General features: G+C 33.2%; 1 protein-coding gene across 2 annotated transcripts in view; it reads left to right on the top strand.

Moving 5' to 3' along the window:
- The window catches only part of c12h10orf90 (chromosome 12 C10orf90 homolog), a 35,658-nt gene extending 12,732 nt beyond the window's left edge, over nt 1-22,926 (top strand). For both annotated transcript variants that reach the window (XM_051123601.1, XM_051123600.1), the window contains exons 5-11: nt 6,393-7,254; nt 10,267-10,383; nt 10,628-10,779; nt 12,363-12,486; nt 14,287-14,350; nt 16,756-16,876; nt 21,909-22,926. In XM_051123601.1, the coding sequence (XP_050979558.1) occupies nt 6,393-7,254; nt 10,267-10,383; nt 10,628-10,779; nt 12,363-12,486; nt 14,287-14,350; nt 16,756-16,876; nt 21,909-21,950 (1,482 nt within the window). In that variant the 3' untranslated portion in view covers nt 21,951-22,926. The remainder of the gene's footprint in view (nt 1-6,392; nt 7,255-10,266; nt 10,384-10,627; nt 10,780-12,362; nt 12,487-14,286; nt 14,351-16,755; nt 16,877-21,908) is intronic.

The raw sequence follows: 22,926 nt of genomic DNA, 5'->3' as shown, positions 1-22,926 counted from the left end.
AAGCTTATAATTATTATAATTCTGAGCCAAAATGTAAACACAGTCCCCTCATAGAGCTTTCAGTCTACAACCACCATCTATCTATCTATCTAAATCATGCTAGCAACATGCTAATAATGCTAACATGCTAGTAACATGTTCATACTAGAAGCATGCTAGAAACGTTCTAATTATGTTAGAATCATGCTCGAAACATGCTAGAATTATGGTAGTAACATGGTAGTAACTTGCTAATCATGTCTGCAACATGCTAGTAACATGCTAATTATGTTAGATTCATGCTAGCAACATACTAGTAACTTTCTAGTCATGTTAGAAACATGCTAATCATGTTAGAATCATGCTAGCAACATGTCATTAGCTTGCTAATTATGTTAAAACATGCTAGTACCATGCTAATCATGTTAAAAACATGCTAGCAGCATGCTAGTAACATGCTAATCATGTTAGTAACTTGCTAATCATGTTAGAAACGTGTTGCAAAATGTTAATCATGGTAGAATCATGGTAGCAACATGCTAGTAGCGTTCTAATTATGTTAAAACATGGTGACATGCTAGTAACACGCTAATCATGCTAGAAACATGATATTCATACTAGCAGCATGCTAGTAACTTGCTAATCCTGTTAGATACATGCTAGCAACATGCTAGTAACATGCTAATCATGCTAGTAACTTGCTAATCATGTTAGAAACATGCTAGCAAAATGCTAATCATGGTAGAATCATGCTAGCAACATGCTAATAATGCTAACATGCTAGTAACATGTTCATACTAGAATCATGCTAGAAACTTTCTAATTATGCTAGAATCATGCTCGAAACATGCTAGTAACATGCTAATCATGCTAACAACATGCTATAAAATGCTAATCATGTTAGAATCATGCTAGCAACATGTTAGAATTATGCTAGTAACATGGTAGTAACTTGCTAATCATGCCTGCAACATGCTAGTAACATGCTAATTATGTTAGATTCATGCTACCAACATACTAGTAACTTGCTAATCATGTTAGAAACATGCTAATTATGTTAGAACCATGCTAGCAACATGTTATTAGCTTGCTAATTATGTTAAAAAATGCTAACAACATGCTAGTAACATGCTAATCATGCAAGAAACATGATATTCATACTAGAATCATGCTAACAGCATGCTAGTAACTTGCTAATCATGTTAGATACATGCTAGCAACATGCTAGTAACATGCTAATCATGCTAGTAACTTGTTAATCATGTTAAAAACATGCTAGCAACATGCTAGTAACATGCTAATCATGCTAGTAACATGCTAGTAGCGTGCTAATTATGTTAAAGTACGGTGACATGCTAGTAACATGCTAATCATGCTAGAAACATGATATTCATACTAGAATCATGCTAACAGCATGCTAGTAACTTGCTAATCATGTTAGAAACATGTTGGCAAAATGCTAGTAACATGCTAATCATGCTAGTACCTTGCTAATCATGTTAAAAACATGCTAGCAAAATGTTAATCATGGTAGAATCATGTTAGCAACATGCTAGTAGCGTGCTAATTATGTTAAAACATGGTGACATGCTAGTAACATGCTAATCATGCTAGAAACATGATATTCATACTAGAATCATGCTAGCAGCATGCTAGTAACTTGCTAATCATGCTAGTAACTTGCTAATCATGTTAGAAACATGCTAGCAAAATGCTTATCATGGTAGAATCAGTAACATGTTAGCAACATGTTAATAACATGCTAATTATGTTAGAAACATGCTAATAACATGTTAGTAACATGTTAGAAACATATTAGTCATGCTAGCAGTATGCTACTAACGTTAATAATGTTAGAATCATGCTAGTAACATGCTAATCATGCTAGAAACATGTTAGCAACATGCTAGTTACATGCTAATCATGTTAAAACATACTAGTAACTTGTTAATAAAATGCTAATCTTGCTAGCAACATGCTAGTAACTTGCTAATCATGCTAGCAAAATGTTAACAACATGGTAATCATGTTAGAAACGTGCTAGCAACATGCTAGTAACTTACTATTCATGTTAGAAGCATGCTAGCAACATGCTAATTGTGCTAGTAACATGCTAATCATGCTAATAACTTGCTAATCATGTTAGAAACATGCTAGCAACATGCAGGTAAAATATAGTATGATAAAATAAAATAAAATAAAATAAAATAATAAAAAAAAACAATGGCAGACAGGTAAAATAAAATAAAATAAAATAATTAATTAAAGTAAAATAAAATTAAAAAAGTTGTTGCCCACAGGTAAAGTAAAGTATTAATAAAGTATTATTAAAGTATTATTTATTAATTTTAAATCTAAATCTAGCAACTTGGTTACACTATGCTAAATCATGTTAGCAGCATGGTTAAACGGTCTTAAATTATGGTAGCAACATGCTGATTCATGCTAGAAACATGCACGTGTCACCACTCTGTCCCAAACTTTAATTTCAACAATTCAATTTAAACTGTAAGCTTTTCGAAGTTATCTCAAACTTTCAGACAAGGCTTTCTCAAGCCAACTTCAAAGTTTGTCTATGATCTTTACTCATTTAGTTGTTTTATATAATCCTTCAAATATTCATCTAAAATGCTCAAAACCCAGTAGGCTGATATTTAGAAGCTTAAACCCTCGCATTTATCATAAAGTATGCATGCACCTTTCAGAAAAGTGATTTTTTTATACAGTATAGTTTCTGTTTGGGGTCAATTTGACACCAGCATAAACACACTGTAGAACAAAACAAAATAAATCAAACTAAAAAGCTTGCAGAAGTGTTTTTCTGAAGTGTGTGCACCAGTCAGATCATTGTAGCATGCCAAAATCCATTGCATTTATTCATGTTTTATATCTTGCGTCTCTGAGAGACAAAATCTAAATAATGCAGCATTTTTGGCAGTATAAAGCGTGTTATGTTGTCATTTCGCTTAAAGTCAGAAAATGTCACGCAGTATGAGCCCAATGCTTTAATGTTACATTTTTTCACGCTTTTAAAATGGATGTTGGGTCTCTCTGCCCCCAAACAGAGAGATGCCTGTTTGTTGTCCTACATATTATAAATACAGCATTTAACAGAAAGACACCGCTAATATAGACTTGCGTGATTATATGGTTTTTAAAACCAGTCTGCTCTTGATAGAAACTTGTGATTTAAAAGCACATGGTTTGAGTAATGCCAGTGTCTATTTACACCATGTGCCAATAGCCAACCTTGTTGAATTTTCAGCGTGATTACTAAAGTCTTCAGCTTCACATGATCCTTCAGAAATCATTCTAATATGCTGATTTTCTGTTTAAGAAACATTTCATATTATCAACACTGTTGAAAACGGTTGTGCTTATTCATACACTACCAGTCAAAAGTTTTTGAACAGTAAGATTTTTAATATTTTTCAAAGAATTCTCTTTTGCTCACCAAGCCTGCATTTATTTGATAGAGCAAAATCAGTAATATTGTGAAATATTTTTACTTTTTAAAAAACTGCTTTCTATTTTAATATATTTTAAAATGCTATTTATTCCTGTGATCAAAGCTACATTTTCAGCATCATTACTCCAGTCCTAAGTGTGACAATTTCCTTGAGAAATCATTCTAATACACTAATATAATTTTTTAAAATACTTTTATTTAGCAAGGATGCTTTAAATTGTTCAAAAGTGATGATAAAGACATTTGTAATGTTGTAAAAGATTTCTGTTTCAGGTCAGTGCTGTTCTTCTGAACTTTCTATTCATCAAAGAAACCTGAAAAAATTCTACTCAGCTGTTTTCAACATAATAATAATAATAATAAATGTTTTGTTGAGCAGCAAATCAGAATATTAGAATGATTTCTGAACAATTATGTGACTGGAGTAATGATGCTAAGAAATCAGCTTTTAAATCACAGGAATAAATTAGATTTTAAAATACATTCAAGTAGAAAACAAACTCTTAAACAAGAGTCTTGTTTAAAAAAACATAAAAAATCTTAGTGTTCAAAAACTTTTGACTGGTAGTGTATTTTTATGTAAGAACAGCATTTCTTTGAAATAGAGATTTAATGCGCCCTTGCTGTATTACAAGTATAGTGTTGTAGAAACTTGTTTAACACTGTTTGCCATGTTTAAATCCATTTGATTTTCCCTCAGAATTGGTGCATAAAATAAAGTATGCAGATCCGGTCTGGGCCCAAGTTGTTTTTCTATGCAAGCATCTGCTAAGAACATAAGTGTAGTGTAACATGTACGGATCTGAAGTGGCTATTTAGATGTTCATGAAGCGCTAAACAAATATTACAAATCTTTGATCAAGTTTATCTGCGCTGTGCTTCTGTTCCACAGCAGTTTTTTATTTGGAAATACTGTAAACGCTCTTTAAGAGCATCTTGTAATCAGTTACATGCATAATTCCAGATGACCTACACACAAATCAACCTCAGTAGAGAACTAACACTGTACGGGTTGTTTCTATCACTTAAGTGTGTTCTCTGAATGAATCTCATTCTGTGTTTGTTATGCTGCTTATGGGATGTTTGCTCCAGGCAGCTTTTCTGCATCTCTTTCATTTTTATTCTGTGCTTTTGATTAACTTTTTACCATTTTACGCCCCAAGTGGGACATTGTGAGGCCAAAAAACAGTACAGAAATGGTCCTTCTTTTTCTAAAGATAATATAAAACCTGTTCTTTCTTAATGCCTGTTCCTTGTCTTATATTAATTGGATATATACCAATATAAACCCAGATAGATAGATATTTGGGATCAGTACGATTTTTTAAAAGAAGTTTTTATCCTAATCAAGTCTGCATTTATTTGATTAAAAATACAGGACAAAACAGTAATATTGTGAAATATTATTGCAATTTAAAATAATGGTTTTCTATTTTAATATATTTTAAAATAAAATTTATCACTGTGGTACTAAACTGAATTTTCAGCATCATTACTTCAGTCTTCAATGTCACTTGATCGTTCAGAAATCATTCTAATATACTAATTTATTATCAATGTTGGAAACTGTTGTACTGATTAATTTTTTTGGAACCTGTGATACTTTTTTGAGGATTCTTTAAAGAATAAAAAAGTTAAAAAGAACAGCATTTATTTGAATTAGAAATGTTTTGTAACAATATCCACTACTGTTCAAAATTTTGGGGTCAGTACTTTTTTTTTGAAAGAAATTAATATTTTTATTCAGCAAGGATGTGTTAAATTGATAAAAACAAATGATGTGAAAGACTTACATTGTTGCGCTTTTCTTTTCTGAATAAATGCTATTCTTTTTTTTTAATTCATCAAAGAATCCTGAAAAAGGTATCACAGGTTCCAAAAATAAATAAATTAATTAATTAATTAAAAATAACAATATTAAGCCATAAAAGAGTTTCCAATATTCCAGTATTCCACTTATAATTACTTCAGAATAACTCACACCTCTAAAACTAAACATTTAGAATTTTGACATGAAAAGAAAAATACTATATAGTTTATATTGTTTTTTAATTTCAAGGAAATTTTAGAGGAATCCCTCAACCCCCTGAAATTTGGGATTTTAGGATGAAAAACAATTTTTAAAAAATGTTTTAAAAAAAATTACAGAGTACTAAAGACTGAAAATCATTAATTAATTAATTAATTAATTAATTAAAATAAAATAAAAATATTAAGCAACACAACAATTTCCAACACTGATAATAAATTAGCATATTAGAATGATTTCTGAATGATCATGTGACACTGAAGACTGGAGTAATGATACCGCAAAAAAATCAGTTTTGCATCACAGTAATAAATTATTTTTAAAGTATATTAAAATAGAAAACAGTTATACAGTTTATTTATTTATTTACATTTTTCTCTCTATTTTAAAGACAACATGACCTCAAAATGGTTCAAAATATTCTTACTTAATGCATATTGCTTGTCTTATTGTTGGATTCATACGAATGTATCGAATCGTCTATATTTTTTCTAGTTTAAACTTCCAGCTTTACACTCAAATATGAATTTTTTCAAAAGTTAAACAGGTTATGAATGCCATTCCCTGGAGGCACCATGGTACCTTAATATATACTATGGTACATGATCTCTTTTTTTATGTTCATACCCACAAGCATCTCTTTTGTCAGTTCAGGCTCCTTGCAAGTAAGCCATTTGTGTTCAAAAGATTAAAACTCCCCTGTGATTCTCATAATTGAATAAAAAGGTGCCTCAAATTCCAACGTAACCGAATTGCCCCCGAAACTGATACGGTTGCTATGGCAACGGTGGAATGCACCCGTTCGGAATGTTGCGAGTTGTTACAAAAAAGCATTACTGCCTATGCAGGAGGCAGAGAGAACCTCTTTCATCCACACAAAGCCCAATTCAAGGGATTTCGTTTGTTTGCTTCCAGGCTTCAGGATCCGTGAGCTCCGAGGGAGGACGCATTGGACCGCAAGCCAGGAATCCGAAAGCCGAGATGGACACGGGCCACGCTGGACCTCATCCCACACGCAGGCGTGGAAGTGAACCGGAGTCCTTCAGCTCTTCAATATCATCTATCACTATCACTTCCAAGAAGGTCGCACAAACAAACTCCAGGCCTCAGAATGACCTCGCCAATGGACAAAGAAAAGCCCTAGTGGTCAAAGTCACCGAAGAGAGGACGAAAAGCGCCACCAGCCAGCCCGTCGCCAGTCGAGAAGAAATGGATCACGGCGTGGTACTGAGAAGAAAAGCAACCATTGTGAAAATGACCGAACAGAGAGAGCGGTTCAGTACGGGGCAGTACAGACACAGCTATACTGAAGGACTCAACGAAAACCAGTTAAACACTGAATCTAAAGTCAATCCCTCACCTTTAAACCAACCATTAACTATAGCTCTAGAGCCAGGAGGAAACCAGTGGAGGTCCCACCACAGATCTAGCCTCTCATTTTACCTCAACAACCCAAATGACAGCACCACAACATGTGAGAGCGGCACCAAAAAATACAAGCCACCTCGAAGGCCTCTCAGCTGCGACGCAAGCCTGTTTAACCGCACAGAACTTGGCACTAATGCAGTTGCACATCCAGCGTTTCACAACAAGAGCTCTCCTGTTCCCCAGAAGACAAATATTGACCTTGTTAGTTCCAGCAGCAGCGAAGCAAGAAGGCGCTCGGCCTCCGGTGGCGAAGACGGGAGCGTGAGGAAAGAGGGATTTGAGTCGGATCGAAGCGAGCGAGAAGAACCTATTTCGGGAATCAAACCTCTCACGCTACTGAAAGCAGCAGGTACTAGCAGAGCCTCTGTGGATATTGGGCGGTAGACGCGCAAGAGGAACACACTGTAGGCTGAGGCCGCGCGGCGCCGCTTTGATGTATAATGGATGAGTATTATCGTGTGAGAGAGCAGAGGTTTTTAATTGAAGCTTTTCACGGCGGATACGCACGGCAGCGGTGGACGGCGGTGAAACGGGAGATTTCGGCGCTGTCTCTCTCTTTCTGTCTTGCGTTTTCTCATCTTTTCATTTTCCCACGCATCTCTTTGCATGCATAATCTATTTCTACCCCGCTTTCAATACGGGTTTTTGAGCTTCCGTGGGAATTCAGAGCCGCTGCACGCAGAGAGAAATCTGACAGCCGCTGAAACACATGCATACACGTTTAACTATCTGAGGTCATGCATAGATGACTAGTTTGAAGTAAAGTCACTTAGAATTACTTCAGACTAACTCTTTAGAAGTTTTTATTTTACAAAAATTATAGATTGGTTTTTAGGACATTTTAGAGGAATTTTTAGGACATTTTAGGATTTCAGGATGGAACCTTTTTTAAAAACAAAAATGTTTCAAAAACATTTACAAAACATTTATTTTGGTTTGTATTTTTGTTTTCACACCCTTGAAATAAAGTCACTTAGAATTACTTCAGTCTAACTCACACCTCTAAAAGTAAACATTTAGAATTTTGACATTAAAATGCTATGTAGTTTATATTGTTTTTTAATTTCTAGGACATTTTAGTGGAATTTCCTCCCTGAAATTTGGGATTTTAGGTTGAAAATAAGGTTAAAAAGTTTAAAATTGTTTATTGATTTATTGATTTATTTATGTTTTCATAACTTTGAAATAAAGTCATTTAGAATTACTTCAGACTAACTCCTTAGAATTTTTACATAAAAAATTATATATTGTTTTTTAGGACATTTTAGAGGAACTTTTAGGACATTTTAGCATTTCAGGATGAAAAAAATAATAATAAAAAAAAACAATTTTTTAAATTTTAAAAAATTAAAAAAGTTTATTTATTTATTTTTTTTTACAGAATTCTAAAGACTGAAAAGCATTTATTTATTTATTTATGTTTTCACACCCTTGAAATAAAGTCACTTAGAATTACTTCAGTCTAACTCACACCTCTAAAAGTAAACATTTAGAATTTTTACATATATAGTTTATACTGTTTTTTAAATTCTAGGACATTTTAGAGGAATTTCCCCCTGAAATTTGGGATTTTAGGTTGAAAATTAAAAAAAAAGGTTAAAAAAAACTTTTACAGATTTCTAAAGACTGAAAAGCATGAATTTATTCATTTATTTCATTTATTTATGTTTTCACACCCTTGAAATAAAGTCACTTAGAATTACTTCAGACTAACTCACAAATCTAAAAGTAAGCATTTAGAATTTTTAAAATGCTATATAGTTTATATTGTTTGTTGTTGTTTTTTGTTTTTTTAATTTCTAGGACATTTTAGAGGAATTTAACCCCTGAAATGTGGGATTTTAAGTTGAAAATATTAAAAAAAAAAGGTTTATGTTTTCGCACTCTGAAATAAAGTCACTTAGAATTACTTCAGACTCTCTTAAGAATTTTTACATAAACGAAAATTATATATTATTTTTTAGGACATTTTAGAGGAATTTTTAGGACATTTTAAAGGAATTTGGGATTTCAGGATGGAAAAAAAACTTTTTAAAAAACAAAAATGTTTAATAAAAATATTTACAGAATTGTAAAGACTGAAAATCATGAGATTCATTCATTCATTCATTCATTCATTGATTTATTATTTTGGTTTGTATTTTTGTTTTCACACCCTTGAAAGTTTGAGTTTAAAAAAAAAACATTTACAGAATTCTAAAGACTGAAAAGCATTTATTTATTTATTTATTTATTTATTTATTTATGTTTTCACACCCTTGAAAACTCACACCTCTAAAAGTAAACATTTAGAATTTTTACATTAAAATGCTATATAGTTTGTACTGTTTTTTAATTTCTAGGAAATTTTAGAGGAATTTCCCCCCCTGAAATTTATTTATGTGTTCACACCCTTAAAAAAAGTTAAAAAATTCAAATAAAAAAATGCTATTTACTTCATGTTACTTTTAAATTAATTTTCCACCTGAAAATTAGGTTTCAGGATGAAAAAAAAAAACAAAGAAATTTAAAAACATTTACAGAATTCTAATGACTAAAAATCATGAAATTTTCACACCCTTGAAGTCACTTAGTAAGTAACTTTCACCTCTCACCATTTTATGAAAAAAATGTTTTTATATATTTATATTTATTATATTTATTTATTTGCTTGTTTGTATATTTTTTCAAACCCTTATTCATTTATTCATCCATTGTTGCAATACAGTACAGTATTTATGTTTAATCACTGTATTTGAAAAATAAATTTTATTAATAAATGTGTATTTAATAGTAATATAATGTTTTACAGATAACATTTTAATATTTTTATTTGTTTTAGAAAGATGCGCTATAAATGTTTATTTATATTTAATTTATTTATATTTATTATATTTTATATTATTATATTTTTGTACTGTTAATTTAATATTATAAATTTCTTTACAAAATGATTTTTAAAATCCAAAGATTGAAGATAAAACTGTACATTGCAAGGAATTCGACATGATGTCTTTGTAAAACTACATACAGATTTGTTTTTATGTTTTATTTAATAAACATAATATAAATGAGTTTGTTGGAACTCCCTACTTCGGTATTTGCAGTAGCTGTCCATAGACCAAAAACATATTTTACGCAAAGCATAACCTAAATGCATTCATACATTGCGAGTATGTCAGTACTTTAACAGTAGATTTGGCCTGACTGAACAATATATCATTCTGCCGTACGACGTAGTACACTTGCATCACTTTCATTTCTGAATGCAACAACAAAATCCCGCTTGCACAGCCAGAAGGGTTTCCATTCTCATACTTGCGTGCAGTGTGTTTCAGGCCTAGTAGAGACTCTGGATGATGCACAGTCTCTTTGTTCTCAGATAACTCGACTGATCTGAGCGCAGACGCCGTCCTGGCCCTGAACGCCGCTGCGGTTATCGCCAACATAAAGCTGCAGGCCCGGCAGAGACGAACTACATCCCACACAGCAGCAGCAGGTACTCCTGATCTCTCCTGACCTTTGGCTTCTTCAAACACAAACTTCACTTGAAACACACTGACATTTAGCAAGATGAGGGGATTTTATGTAGACAACAGAGAGAGATTGATGTCTTTACACTCTGGACATGCAGCTCAACACACAGTTGGAGTTTCTCCTCCATTTCTCTGATACAAGACCTGCAGAATTTCTGCCTGTGCTGAGGTTTCATGACTGAATTTTCTTCCTCTTTGTGCGTTTAGCCGAGGATAGAGGGCAAAATGAACACGGAGAGCCCAGAGAAGATGCTAATGGGAAGAACAAAACATGTCCAGGGGATCAATGTGTGGATTTTGTCTCATTTGAGTCCCAAAATGACCTTCCTGAAACTGCTTCGGCTCCACTGTCACTTAGCGTGAGTTTCTCTCCTCTCTTCTGTTGTTTGCAAGTACTTCTGCGCCAAAATAATGCAGTTCATTGACTTGCTATCTAAATGTGTACATACAATAGACATCTACAAATAAAGCTGTTTTTAATTGCTGTAGATCAACTCAAACTTTAACCCTACCTCTAAAAGAAAATGTTTTTTACAATTTAAAAAAGCCATTATTTACTTAAACGGACCTTTTTGGTCATTTCAGCGTAGTTTAGGATTTCAGGATTTTTTTATTTATTTATTTATTTATTTTTAATTATCATCTGCTGAATTAAATAAGTTTGGAAATCATATATAAATCGTATATTTTTTAAAAGTAGGAAATAAAACAAATATACATTTGTGATTAGTTTTGCCATTTATAATTTGTATTTTACCAGTTATTTCATAATTAAATGTTTATTTAATAATTTTTAAAAATCCATATTTAAATAATGTTTTTTAATTTATTTTAGTAAAAATACATTTTAAATCTTGTTAATCTAAATAAATTTTGTATCTTTAAAATTGTATAATTTTATATATTGAATTATATATATGTTTATTATATTAGTTTTATATATTTAATAATAAATTCCATATAGTAATGCAATAATTTATTTTTTACTTCAGTGAAATGACCATTTTAGTATCAATTTTAATTTTAATTTCATTTTATATATTTAATAACAATAAATTACATATAATATTGCAATAATTTATTATTTATGTTAGTAAAAAGACCGTTTTAGTTTCCATTTTAAATTAATTTAATTTTATATATATTTAATAATCGTAAATTCAATTTAGTATTGCAATATTTATTTTTTACTTTAGTGAAATGACCATTTTAGTTTACATTTGAATTTAAATGTTATTTTATGTATTTAATAATAATAAATTCCATATAGTTTTGCAGTGATTTATTATTTACATTAGTAAAATGACCATTTTAGTTTCAATTGGAATTTAATTTCTTTTTATATATGTTTAATAAAAGTATATTCAATTTAGTAATGCAAAAAATTATTTTTTACTTTTTACCATTTTAATTTAAAGTTTACTTAAAATTTAATTTTATGTATTTAATAACAATAAATTCCATAAAGTATTACAATAATTTATTATTTACATTAGTAAAATAGCCATTTGTTTCAATTTTTATATAAATTTTATTTGACATATTTAATAATAATAATAAATTCCATATAGTACTGCAATAATTTATTATTTACGTTGGACCATTTTAGTTTCAATTTTAATATTTAATATTAATAAATTCAGTTCAGTATTGCAATATTTATTTTCTACTGTAGTAAAATTACCAAATATTTAATTAAATTTAATTTTATGTATTTAATAATGATAAATTCCATATAGTATTGTAATTAATAATTTTATGATTTAGTAAAATGACCATTTCAGTTTAATTTTTATTTTTAATTAGATTTTTTTTATATGCATATAAAAAAACATTGTAAACTGGTAAACCAGCTAATGACCATTTTAGACATCTTGATTTCTGAGTCAACTTTGAATCAAACAGCCCTTTCCTTTACTGTAAGTGTGCTCTGTGTGTGCAGGAGGCTTTAGCGATCAGTCGGCCTGATTTCATCCAGCGCTCACAGGCCAGAGTTCGAGCCCTGGAGAGGAGATCGCAGGAGAGGCAGAACTCCCACAGCTCACCGCAGACACCCGAGAGCGGAGGTGAGCGGCACACGCTATCAGCGGCAGACAGCTGTAAAACAATCATATCACTCATACACGTTCAAACGAACACTTTCATGCCTTCAGTGTTCAGACAGACTCTGTTTACCAAATCAGCATCTGAAATGAGAGCAGGGATTGTTCAACGCTGGAGAGAATATCAATAGGTGTTAAAAGACAGGAAATATCTCCCCCATCTGAACACTGTTAAAACTACATCACTGACATTAGACTTGCTTTTATTATAAAGCGCATTACTGACTCTGAATTTGTTTGATTCATGTTTAACAATGTTGTAGAATAATAATAATAATAATAATTAATAATAATAATAATAATAATATTACAAATAAGATGTCATTTTTTTATTACAATACACTTTTCAAAAAAATTATATATATATATATATATTTATTAGTAGTAGTAGTAGTAGTAGTATCATTATCAAAAATCTAAAATATATTAAACTATATACCAAATATATCAAATCAAATGTATTCACATAAAACACTACTGTACACCAATTTTATCATAGTTGTAAAATAATAATAATAATCATCGTCATCATTGTTATTATTATTACAAATAAGATGTATTTTTGTTCAAATTATTATTATTTAAAATATGAAATATATTAAAATATATTATATACCAAGTATATTTGTATATATTTCCATTATTATATCCATTATCTGTCATATTATTATTATTATTATTATTATTATTACAAGTAAATAGATGTACACTTAAAAAAATATTTATTTTGTTTTATATATTTTATTATTATTATTATTATTATTATTATCAAAAATCTGAAATATATTGACATATATACCAAATATATAAAATCAAATGTATACACATAAAAAAACTACTGCACACTAATTTTATCATAGTTGTAAAATAATAAAAATAATAATAATCATCATCATTGTTATTATATATATATATATATATATATATGTAATTAGCTATTGTTATTTTTATTATTACTACAAGTAAATAGATATACTATTTATTAATATTTAAATATTTATTTTGTTTTATTTATTTATTATTATTATTATCAAAAATCTAAAATATATTGATATATATATCAAATATATAAAAATCAAATTCATACACATAAAAAAAAAAAAAAAACATCTACCATACACCGATTTCATCACAGTTAAAGGTGAAAAGAAAAATGCTTAAACCAGCCCAAGTGGTTTAGCTGTATGTCCAGCTGCTGTAGTTTCTCCACATGTGCTCCAAATACCTAAAACCATCAAATCTGACTAGTAGAAACCAGTTTGACAGGCAGCTGAGAACAGCAAACCACATTAGGCTGGTTTAAGGTGCTTAATTGTGATAAAATCACTGTAACACATGGCCTCTCGTTGTTTAATGCGCACACAGAATGTGAATGGCTGTAAACATGGACAGCTGAATGCATAATCAAATTAGACAAAATATTACATAAACATGCAAAGGTATGCGTATAGCTTAAATAACAGCTGTTGGAAATCTGTGGCGCTTTTTGCATGCATAAATTCAACGTGAGCCTGATTATTCCCGTATTTCACTGCAGAGGACATATTGTAAACAGAAGGCTGGCTTGTTGTATTTTTTCAAAATGAGTCTTGATTATAGATTAACAATAAAACGGTGCACCAGTTTTCTGATTTTTGGGGATCTGAACAAGTTGGTTGAGCAGTATTTAATAATAGATTCTACTGTTTCTTCAGTATGATTTTATCATCAAATTAGAGTTTACCTATGCAGAAACCCCATTTATTGTGTGTGTTTGTTCTGCAGAAAGCCTTGTGAAATCCAAAGACAGAAGCATGATGGGAAAGAGTCTACAGCTGCGGTCCAGGAGGTAAAGAACATGCCGGTTCCTGTTTTGAGAAACACCTTTCCTGCTTTATTTGTCTTTCAGACACACACACACACACACACACACACACACACACACAGAGGTGTATCAGTTCTATCTGTATTGAAGGTGTTGTGTGTGTTTGTTTGTGCGGCCACAGGGTTTTGCCGCCCTGATTGTGCTTTTCACAGCTTGTTTGTTTTGCTGCCGCTGAATGAAACCTCATCCGATTAGATCTGGTCTCACTGTGCTTCCGAATTAAAGCTCCCTGATGCACGGCTGGATGGATTCTGCACGAATGAGTGCCTGTGTTCAGAAGTTTGATTTAAGCCACTGATGCAGCGTGTGACTGAATAACACGGGCGGTTATGTCAGATAACGGTGTAAATATTCGCTGTTTGTTTCTTAATTCTGATATATTCCTTTTCTTTTGATGAAAACTTTGCTTCTTGTTTCTTTTTATAAATAAAAGTTTACAGAGAGACCAGACTATGTGACAGACTCTAATGTGGCTTTTTTTTTTGACATTGCCAGTAAGAAAGTACATGTAGCAATCACCCAAAATACCCTGGAAACCACCCAGAACACCCCAACACCATAGTAAAACTCAGTAAACCCCAAAAACATTCTGAAAACCACTCAAAACACCTTAGCATCCACCCAGAACACCCCAAAAACACCCTGTCAACGCCCAGAACACCCCAAAACCATTCTGAAAACCACTCAAAAACACCCTAACAACCACACAAAACACCCCAACAATACCGTAGTAACACTCAGTACACCCCAAAAACATTCTGAAAAGCACTCAAAACACCTTAGCAACCACCCAAAACACCCTAACAGCACCCTATCAACACCCAGAAGTCCCCAAAGACATATTGGATACCACCCAGAACACCCCAACAATAGTCTATCAATCGAAACACCCTAACAACCACGCAGAACACCCCAACAACCCCCTAGCAACACCCAGAAAACCCCAAAAACATTCTAAAAACCACTTGAAACACCTTAACAACCACCCATAACACCCTAGCAACACCCAAAACACCCTAAAACCATTCTGAAAACCACTCAAAACACCCTAACAACCACACAGAACACCCCAACAACATCATAGTAACACTCAGTACACCCCAAAAACATTATGAAAACCACACCTTAACAATCACCCAGAACACCCTAACAACACCCTATCAACAGACAGACAACCACAAAAACATATTGAATACCACCCAGAACACCCCAGCAACAGTCTATCATTCGAAACACCCTAACAACCACACAGAACACCCCAACAATACCATAGTAACACTCAGTAAACCCCAAAAACATTCTGAAAACCACTTAAAACACCATAGCAACCACCCAGAACGCCTCAAGAACACCCTAGCAACATCCATAGGACCTCAAAAACATTCTGAAAAACACTTGAAACACCTTAACAACTACCCAGAACACCTTAACAAACATCCAGAACACCCTGTCAACACCAAGAACACCCCAGAACCATTCTGAAAACCACTCGAAATACCCTAACAACCACACAGAACACCCCAACAACACAGTAGTAACACTCAGTACACCCCAAACACATTAAGAAAACCACTCAAAACACCATAGCAACCACCCAGAACACCCTAACAACACCTTATCAATGCCCAAAAGGCCCCAAAAACATTCTGAATACCACTCAAAACACCTTAGCAACCACCCAAAAGACATGGACAACACCGTAGTAACACTCAGTGCACCCCAAAAACATTCTGAAAACCACTCAAAACACTCCAACAATACCCAGAACACCCCAAAACATCCTAGTAATCACCCTAATATACCATATCAACCACCCACACTACCCCAAAACACTCTAGCAACCATCCAGAACACCCCAGCAACATTACAGCAACTCCCAAATATCCCAACAACACCCTAGCAACAACCCAGAACACCAAGAACACCCTAGTAACCACCTAATATGCCATATCATCTATCCAGACTACCCCAAAACACTCTAGCAACCATCTTTAATACCCCAGCTACACCCTAGCGACCATCCAGAACACCCCAACAACATTCTAGAAACTCCCAAAACATCCAAGCAACCACTCTAAATTCCCCAAAACACCCTAGTAACCATCTAAAATACCCAACAACACCCTAGTGACAGCCCAGAACACCTGAACAACATTCTAGCCACTGCCCAAAACATCTAAGCAACCACTCAAAATTCCACAAACACCCTAGCAACCCTACAGGAACACCCTGACCTCATTGCAGTGACTTTTGCACGCACATGCGTCACTTTCTTATGCAACACTGTTCCATTTGCTGTGTGCGTCAGTGCTCAATTATAAACTGCAGCTAGTATATCACACATGCTAACCTTGAGCTTTGATTGACAGGAGTTATAACCAGCTCCCTGAAGTGAAGAAGAGGAAAGAGGAAGAAAAGAGGAAAAAAGAAGAGGAGAAAAGAAAACTGGCATCTCGGACCAACAGGCTGCGGGCAGAGCTCTTTAAAAAGGTAGACATATTGTTTGCAAACGTGCAGGACTGATCTGAGAACAGTTAAGAAGGCTTAGTAGTGAAGACTGATCTCAGATCAGCTCTGAGGTCTATCGATAATCATTACGCACAGGCTCTCTCTCGCTGTGTGGGATTGAATTTTTGAGTCCGTGTTAACTGGTTCAACAAATTAGATTAATTCTCAGCATTAATCCTGAAAGTGAAGCTTTTCCAATATGCTGTCGCAAGGTGTTCGGTTATCTTAACAAAATTCCCTTCATTTAATCGGACCGGAGAAGGACGCCTTCTCTAAGCCCGTTCCGCCCTTTAAGCAGTGGGAATTGATTTTGGCCGATGTATTTTGTTTCTAAACACCTCTTACTCTAAATATAGACTAGTCCCAACGCAGAACACGGAGTGATATTCAACACATTTTCTGTCAGAAAACACACATTTCCAGGCCTGTCTTCACATTCACACACATCACACATCACACTGACTGGTAACAATCATCTCTGCTCAGAGTGTTGCTTTTGATAGGCAGCTCTTCACCAGCATTTGTTTATGTTATTGTTTTTAGTGTCTGAGTGAGTTGAATAAATCCTTACACCATGTCCAAACCAGGAGCACACAGTCAATCACAATATATTTAGTGTTTAATATATTCATAAGGAGTGAAATTTTGACCCAATGAAATTTAGCAATGGGCGGGGCTACCCAGTGTGATGTCACAGCAATATTATTTTATTATTATTTATACACTATTATAGTTTCTTTTAACATTTTGAATTAGCCTTTTTAGATTTTCAGTTTTCATTTTTAACAGTTATGTGCTTGTTATTTTTTTTAATAAAACAAATATTGAATATATTTTAATGTATTTTTATCTTAAATAATAAATAAGATTGTAATATATATCAATTTATTAAGTGTTTTATTTTAATATATTTTTGTTTTAAATTATTTTAAATTATTTTATTACATTTTATTTACTTATGTTTTAAATGATTAAAAATATATATATATATATATATTAGGGCTGGCAAAAGATTAAACATGATTAATCGCATACAAAATAAAAGTTTGAGTTTGCCTAATATACGTGTGTGTACTGTATGTAATTATTATGTATATATAAATACAAGCACGTTAATGTATATATTTAAGAGATATTTACAAGTATATGTATTTATTATAATTTTTTTAGAGTTTATATTATATTTAAATAAAAATATTTTGTACATAACATATTTCTCTTAAATATATACATTAATTTGTGTGTATTTATATATACATAATAAGTACACACAGTACACACATATATTAGGCAAACTTTTTTATATATATATATATATATATATATATATATATATATATACATATATATAGTATATATTTATTTATTTATTTATTTTTCCAGTATGGGCAATGCCAGTTCGTGTCTCCACACACAATGGCACGACATTTTGTGTAAATGTGTGACACTGTTTTGAAAGTCTCTCAGTTCTCTGAAGTCTCAAGGGCAGACCTGAAACCCAAATCCGTCAGGGTCAGAGTCCAGTGTTGTGAGCGTTAATGGGAGACTGACCTATGTCTGGTGTGTAATTATGCTGAGAGGGGTGAGTCGTGTCAGACTCCTACTGACACCGCATTAAAGTGTAATTTTTCTGACGACATCCTGGGGGTTAATTAAAACCTGTGGGCTTTAGATTAAGGTGAAACATACCAGAGATGAAAGCGAACCAGGTGTGCGTGTGTGTGTATTACAGCTCATAGATGATTCTCAGGAGTACTTAATTCTGATTCTGCTCAAAATTTATAAATAAAATATTATGGTTTTGGACATGGTACTGTAATACCATGAATATAATGATGGTAATCATTTACTACCATAAAAAATGAAATAAAGAAATAAACCCAGAACAACAAATAACTGAATAAAATCTGATAAATACTGATAGACTACATTGTTAAAAACACACACAAACATATATAGTTGAGGTCAAAAGTTTACATACACCTTGTAGAATCTGCAAAATGTTAATTATTTCACCAAAATAAGAGGAATCATACAAAATGCATGTTATTTTTTATTTAGTACTGACCTGAATAAGATATTTCACATAAAAGATGTTTACATCAGTAACATCAGTTACAGTCCACAAGAAAAAATGATAGTTGATGATAGTTTACATACACTGAACTCATTAAGAGCTGTGTTGTTACCTGAATGGTCCACAGCTGTGTGTGTTTTTTTAGTGATATTTGTTCATGAGTCCCTTGTTTGTCCTGAACAGTTAAACTGCCCACTGTTTTTCAGAAAAAAAGCCTTCATGTCCCACAAATTCTTTGGTTTTTCAGCTTTTTTGTGTATTTGAACACTTCAACAATGACTGTATGATTTTGAGATCCATCTTTTCACACTGAGGACAACTGAGGGACTCATATGCAACTATTACAAAAGGTTCAAATGTTCACTGATGCTCCAGAAGGAAACACGATGCATTTAGTTGGGGGGTGAAAACTTTTGGAATTTGAAGATCAGGGTAAATTTAACGTATTTTATCTTCTGGGAAACATCTTCTGTAGCTTCCGAAGGGCCGTACTAAATGAAAAAATGTATGATATTTAGGCAAAACAAGAAAAATGTACACATCTTCATTCTGTTCAAAAGTTTTCACCCCCTGGTTCTCAGTGCATTGTTTTTCCTGCTGATGCATCAGTGAGTGTTTGCACCTTCTGTGATAGTTGTATATGAGTCCCTCAGTTGTCCTCAGTGTGAAAAGATGGATCTCAAAATCACAGTCATTGTTGGAAAAGGTTCAAATACACAGGAATGCTGAAAAACCAAAGAATTTGTGGGATCTGAAGGATTTTTCTGAAGAACAGGGGGCAGTTTAACTGTTAAGAAGAACTATCACGAAACAAAAAACACAGCTGTGGATCATTCAGGTAAGAACACAGTAAGAATCAAGCGTATGTAAACTTTTGAATGGGGTCATTTTTATAAATTCAACTATTATTTTCTCTTGTGGACTATATGTAAACATCTTTTATGTGAAATATCTTATTCAGGTCAGTATTAAACAAAAAAAAAACATGCATTTTGTATGGTCCCTCTTATTTTGGTGAAATAATTAACATTTTGCAGATTCTGCAAGGTGTATGTAAACTTTTGACCTCAAATGTATATATTTTACTTTCAGTTTAAAGTGTTAAATATATAAAATGCTATAGTGACATCATTCAGGCTACATGTCATACTTTCCAGCCACCAGATGTCACTATAGGCCAGAATATCAGGGTAGGTTAGTCAAAAAGTCACCAGATTCTGAGACTGAAGCTTTGCTTACTACAACATATACACATTTACATATAAATGTATGTGTAGTCTACTCAGGTATTTTTTAATTTTCATATGGCAACTCTTTTAGCAATTTTATAAACTCTTTCATCAGTTTCATCATGAGATAAGTTATGATCGTATGCTGTTCTGAACACGGCCGAAGTTTCATCCTTTATTTATGTATTTCCTATTCTAACATTACTATGTATTAATAACATTAAATTATTGATGACTATAACAGTGGTGGTGTGTGTATGTAGGTGTGCATGTGAGAGGCGAATGATAGGAAAATATTCTGTGTGCAAACCTGTGTGTGTGTTTTGAATGCTCTCTGGTTGGCAGTGCTGTAAAGAGCTTCATTGTGCTGTCTGTATAGAGCCACTGTTCACAGGAACGAACACCCATCCACTGCCAATGAAACCACTGCACATGCACATGATAACACGCACACACACAAACAAAAATAGACAATAAAATCATTGCCAGCCAGTATGCGTGTGTCTGTCATGAGGCTGGACCTATTTCCAATATTCCGTCTCTGGGCGATTCTTCAACATACTGTTTGTCTGTTAAGATGAACATTTATCTCACATCCTGGAAAATCTGATCCTGTCCTTGATCAAGAGCATTTGGAAAATTTAATCCCCAGGCCAAGAGTTTGTTTCTTCATGGGAACAGATTTGGAGAACTGCAGCATTACATCACTTGCTCACCAATGGATCGTCTGCAGTGAATGGGTGCCGTCAGAATGTGAGTCCAAACAGCTGATAAAAACATCACAATAATACACAAGTAATCCACACCACTCCAGCCCATCAGTTAACATCTTTCAAAGCCAAACACTATGTGTTTGTAAGAAACAAATCCACATTAAGAAGTGTTTAACTTCAAACCAAAATATGAGTCTACAATCCATAATAATGCTTCATCAGTGCAAAATTCAGTGCTGTTGTCTATCACATATTTGTTTAGAGCTGTTTTGGATAGTAAATGGTGCTTGATTTGTGCAGATTTCTCTCCTGATTCAGACGAGATGACTTTTTCACTGGAGGAAGAGTCATTGTGGATTGTAGAGTCGTATTTTAACTGATGGTTAAAGGGTTTGAAGTTAAAATATCTTAATGATGGATTTGTTTCTTACAAGCATGCAAATTTTGACTTCAAAAGATGTTAGTTGATGGACTGGAGTGGTGTGGATTACTTGTGGATTTTTGTGATGTTTTATCAGCTGTTTGGACTCTGACGGCACCCATTCACTGCAGAGGATCCATTGGTGAGCAAGTGATGAAATGCTACATTTCTCAAAATCTGATGAAGAAACAAACGCATCTACATCATTTCAGCAATTTTTTAGTTTTGAGTGAACTATTCCTTTAAAACATTTTGTAAATATGTTACAGAAGGGAAAGTCTTGGTGGGGAAGGAGCCATAAAGAAAATTCTTGCAAAGTGAACCTATCAACACTCATGAGAAACAGTAGATGTTTAAAGCTACTTTCAGTCTCTTTCTTAAAACTACAATGATTGCTTTTTATGCAGCTTTTTTTAAAAACACCCTATGGGATAAAAGAATCACCCAGACATCTAGTATTAATTATGATGTGTTTCAGCAAAAACATTCGGTGTGTCCAACTCTTGCTGACCACAAATGATGGACGTTTGGAATAAAACTAACCAAAGGCTTTTTATTATTTATTTTTTTACAGAAACTTCTGGAGCAGATTTTGCAGAGAGGAGGAAATCACTGACACCGCCTTGGACTCGTGTTCCTTCTCACTCCACAGTCCTCATGCCGGCCCTTGAAATATATGACGTGACATTAGTTGCAAACGTTATGGAATAGTTCCTTTCAAAATGAATGTGCCTTAAACATGGACTGCAGCCTCATTTCTGTGGCTCTGGATTACATCTTCCTCTCTCTCTGTGCAAACTGTGGTTTGAAATAATTAAGGTTTCTTAATGTCAAGACTCTTATGTTCCACTAGGCTGCATTTATTTGCTTAAAAATACAGTAAAAACAGTAAAAATTGTGAAATATTATTACTATTTAAAATAACTGTTTTCCATTTGAATATATTTTAACATGTAATTTATTCCTGTGATGCAAAGCTGAATTTTCAGCATTATTGCTCCAATCTTTAGTATCACATGATCCTTTAGAACCATTGTAATATGCTGATTTGCTGCTTAGGAAACATTTATTATCAGTGTTTGCTGCTTTATATTTTAATGGAAACCTTGCATGGATTCTCCAGACAGTATCACATGATACTGATGAAGACACTGATAAAGTCTTCTGCCTTCTTTGAGATGCCACAGTTGCCTTAAAGATGGATTGTTTGCCCTTTCTGTCTCTCTGTCCTTGTCATATTACATTACGTAAGAGACACAACATAAAAGAGCACATTACGGCTCTGGTCGTCATCGCTAAAAGCCTAAAATCCAAGATTCTTATAACATGAAGGGCCTGATCACACTCTCAGCCTTGCAGTCGCAGGTTCTGCGGGCTCATTATGACATCAGTAGCCTTCCTCTGTCCGTGTCTCTCTGAGCCATTAGCCGGGAGCAAAAGGAATTTGACCTCGTCTGAATAGGAATGCATCACTAATGGAGTCGAGCACTCGCGCGGGGTGAAAGAGGCTTTTGTCCTCTGTCCGAATGAGCCAAGACAGTCCCACATGTGCCTGCTCAGACGGGACATGACTGTGCAATAGTCTACAAGCC

Source organism: Labeo rohita, chromosome 12 (assembly GCF_022985175.1).
Source record: "Labeo rohita strain BAU-BD-2019 chromosome 12, IGBB_LRoh.1.0, whole genome shotgun sequence".
Taxonomy (NCBI): Eukaryota; Metazoa; Chordata; class Actinopteri; order Cypriniformes; family Cyprinidae; genus Labeo; species Labeo rohita.
Note: the sequence above shows the minus strand (reverse complement) of the source record. Positions and strands in the feature narration are given on the sequence as shown.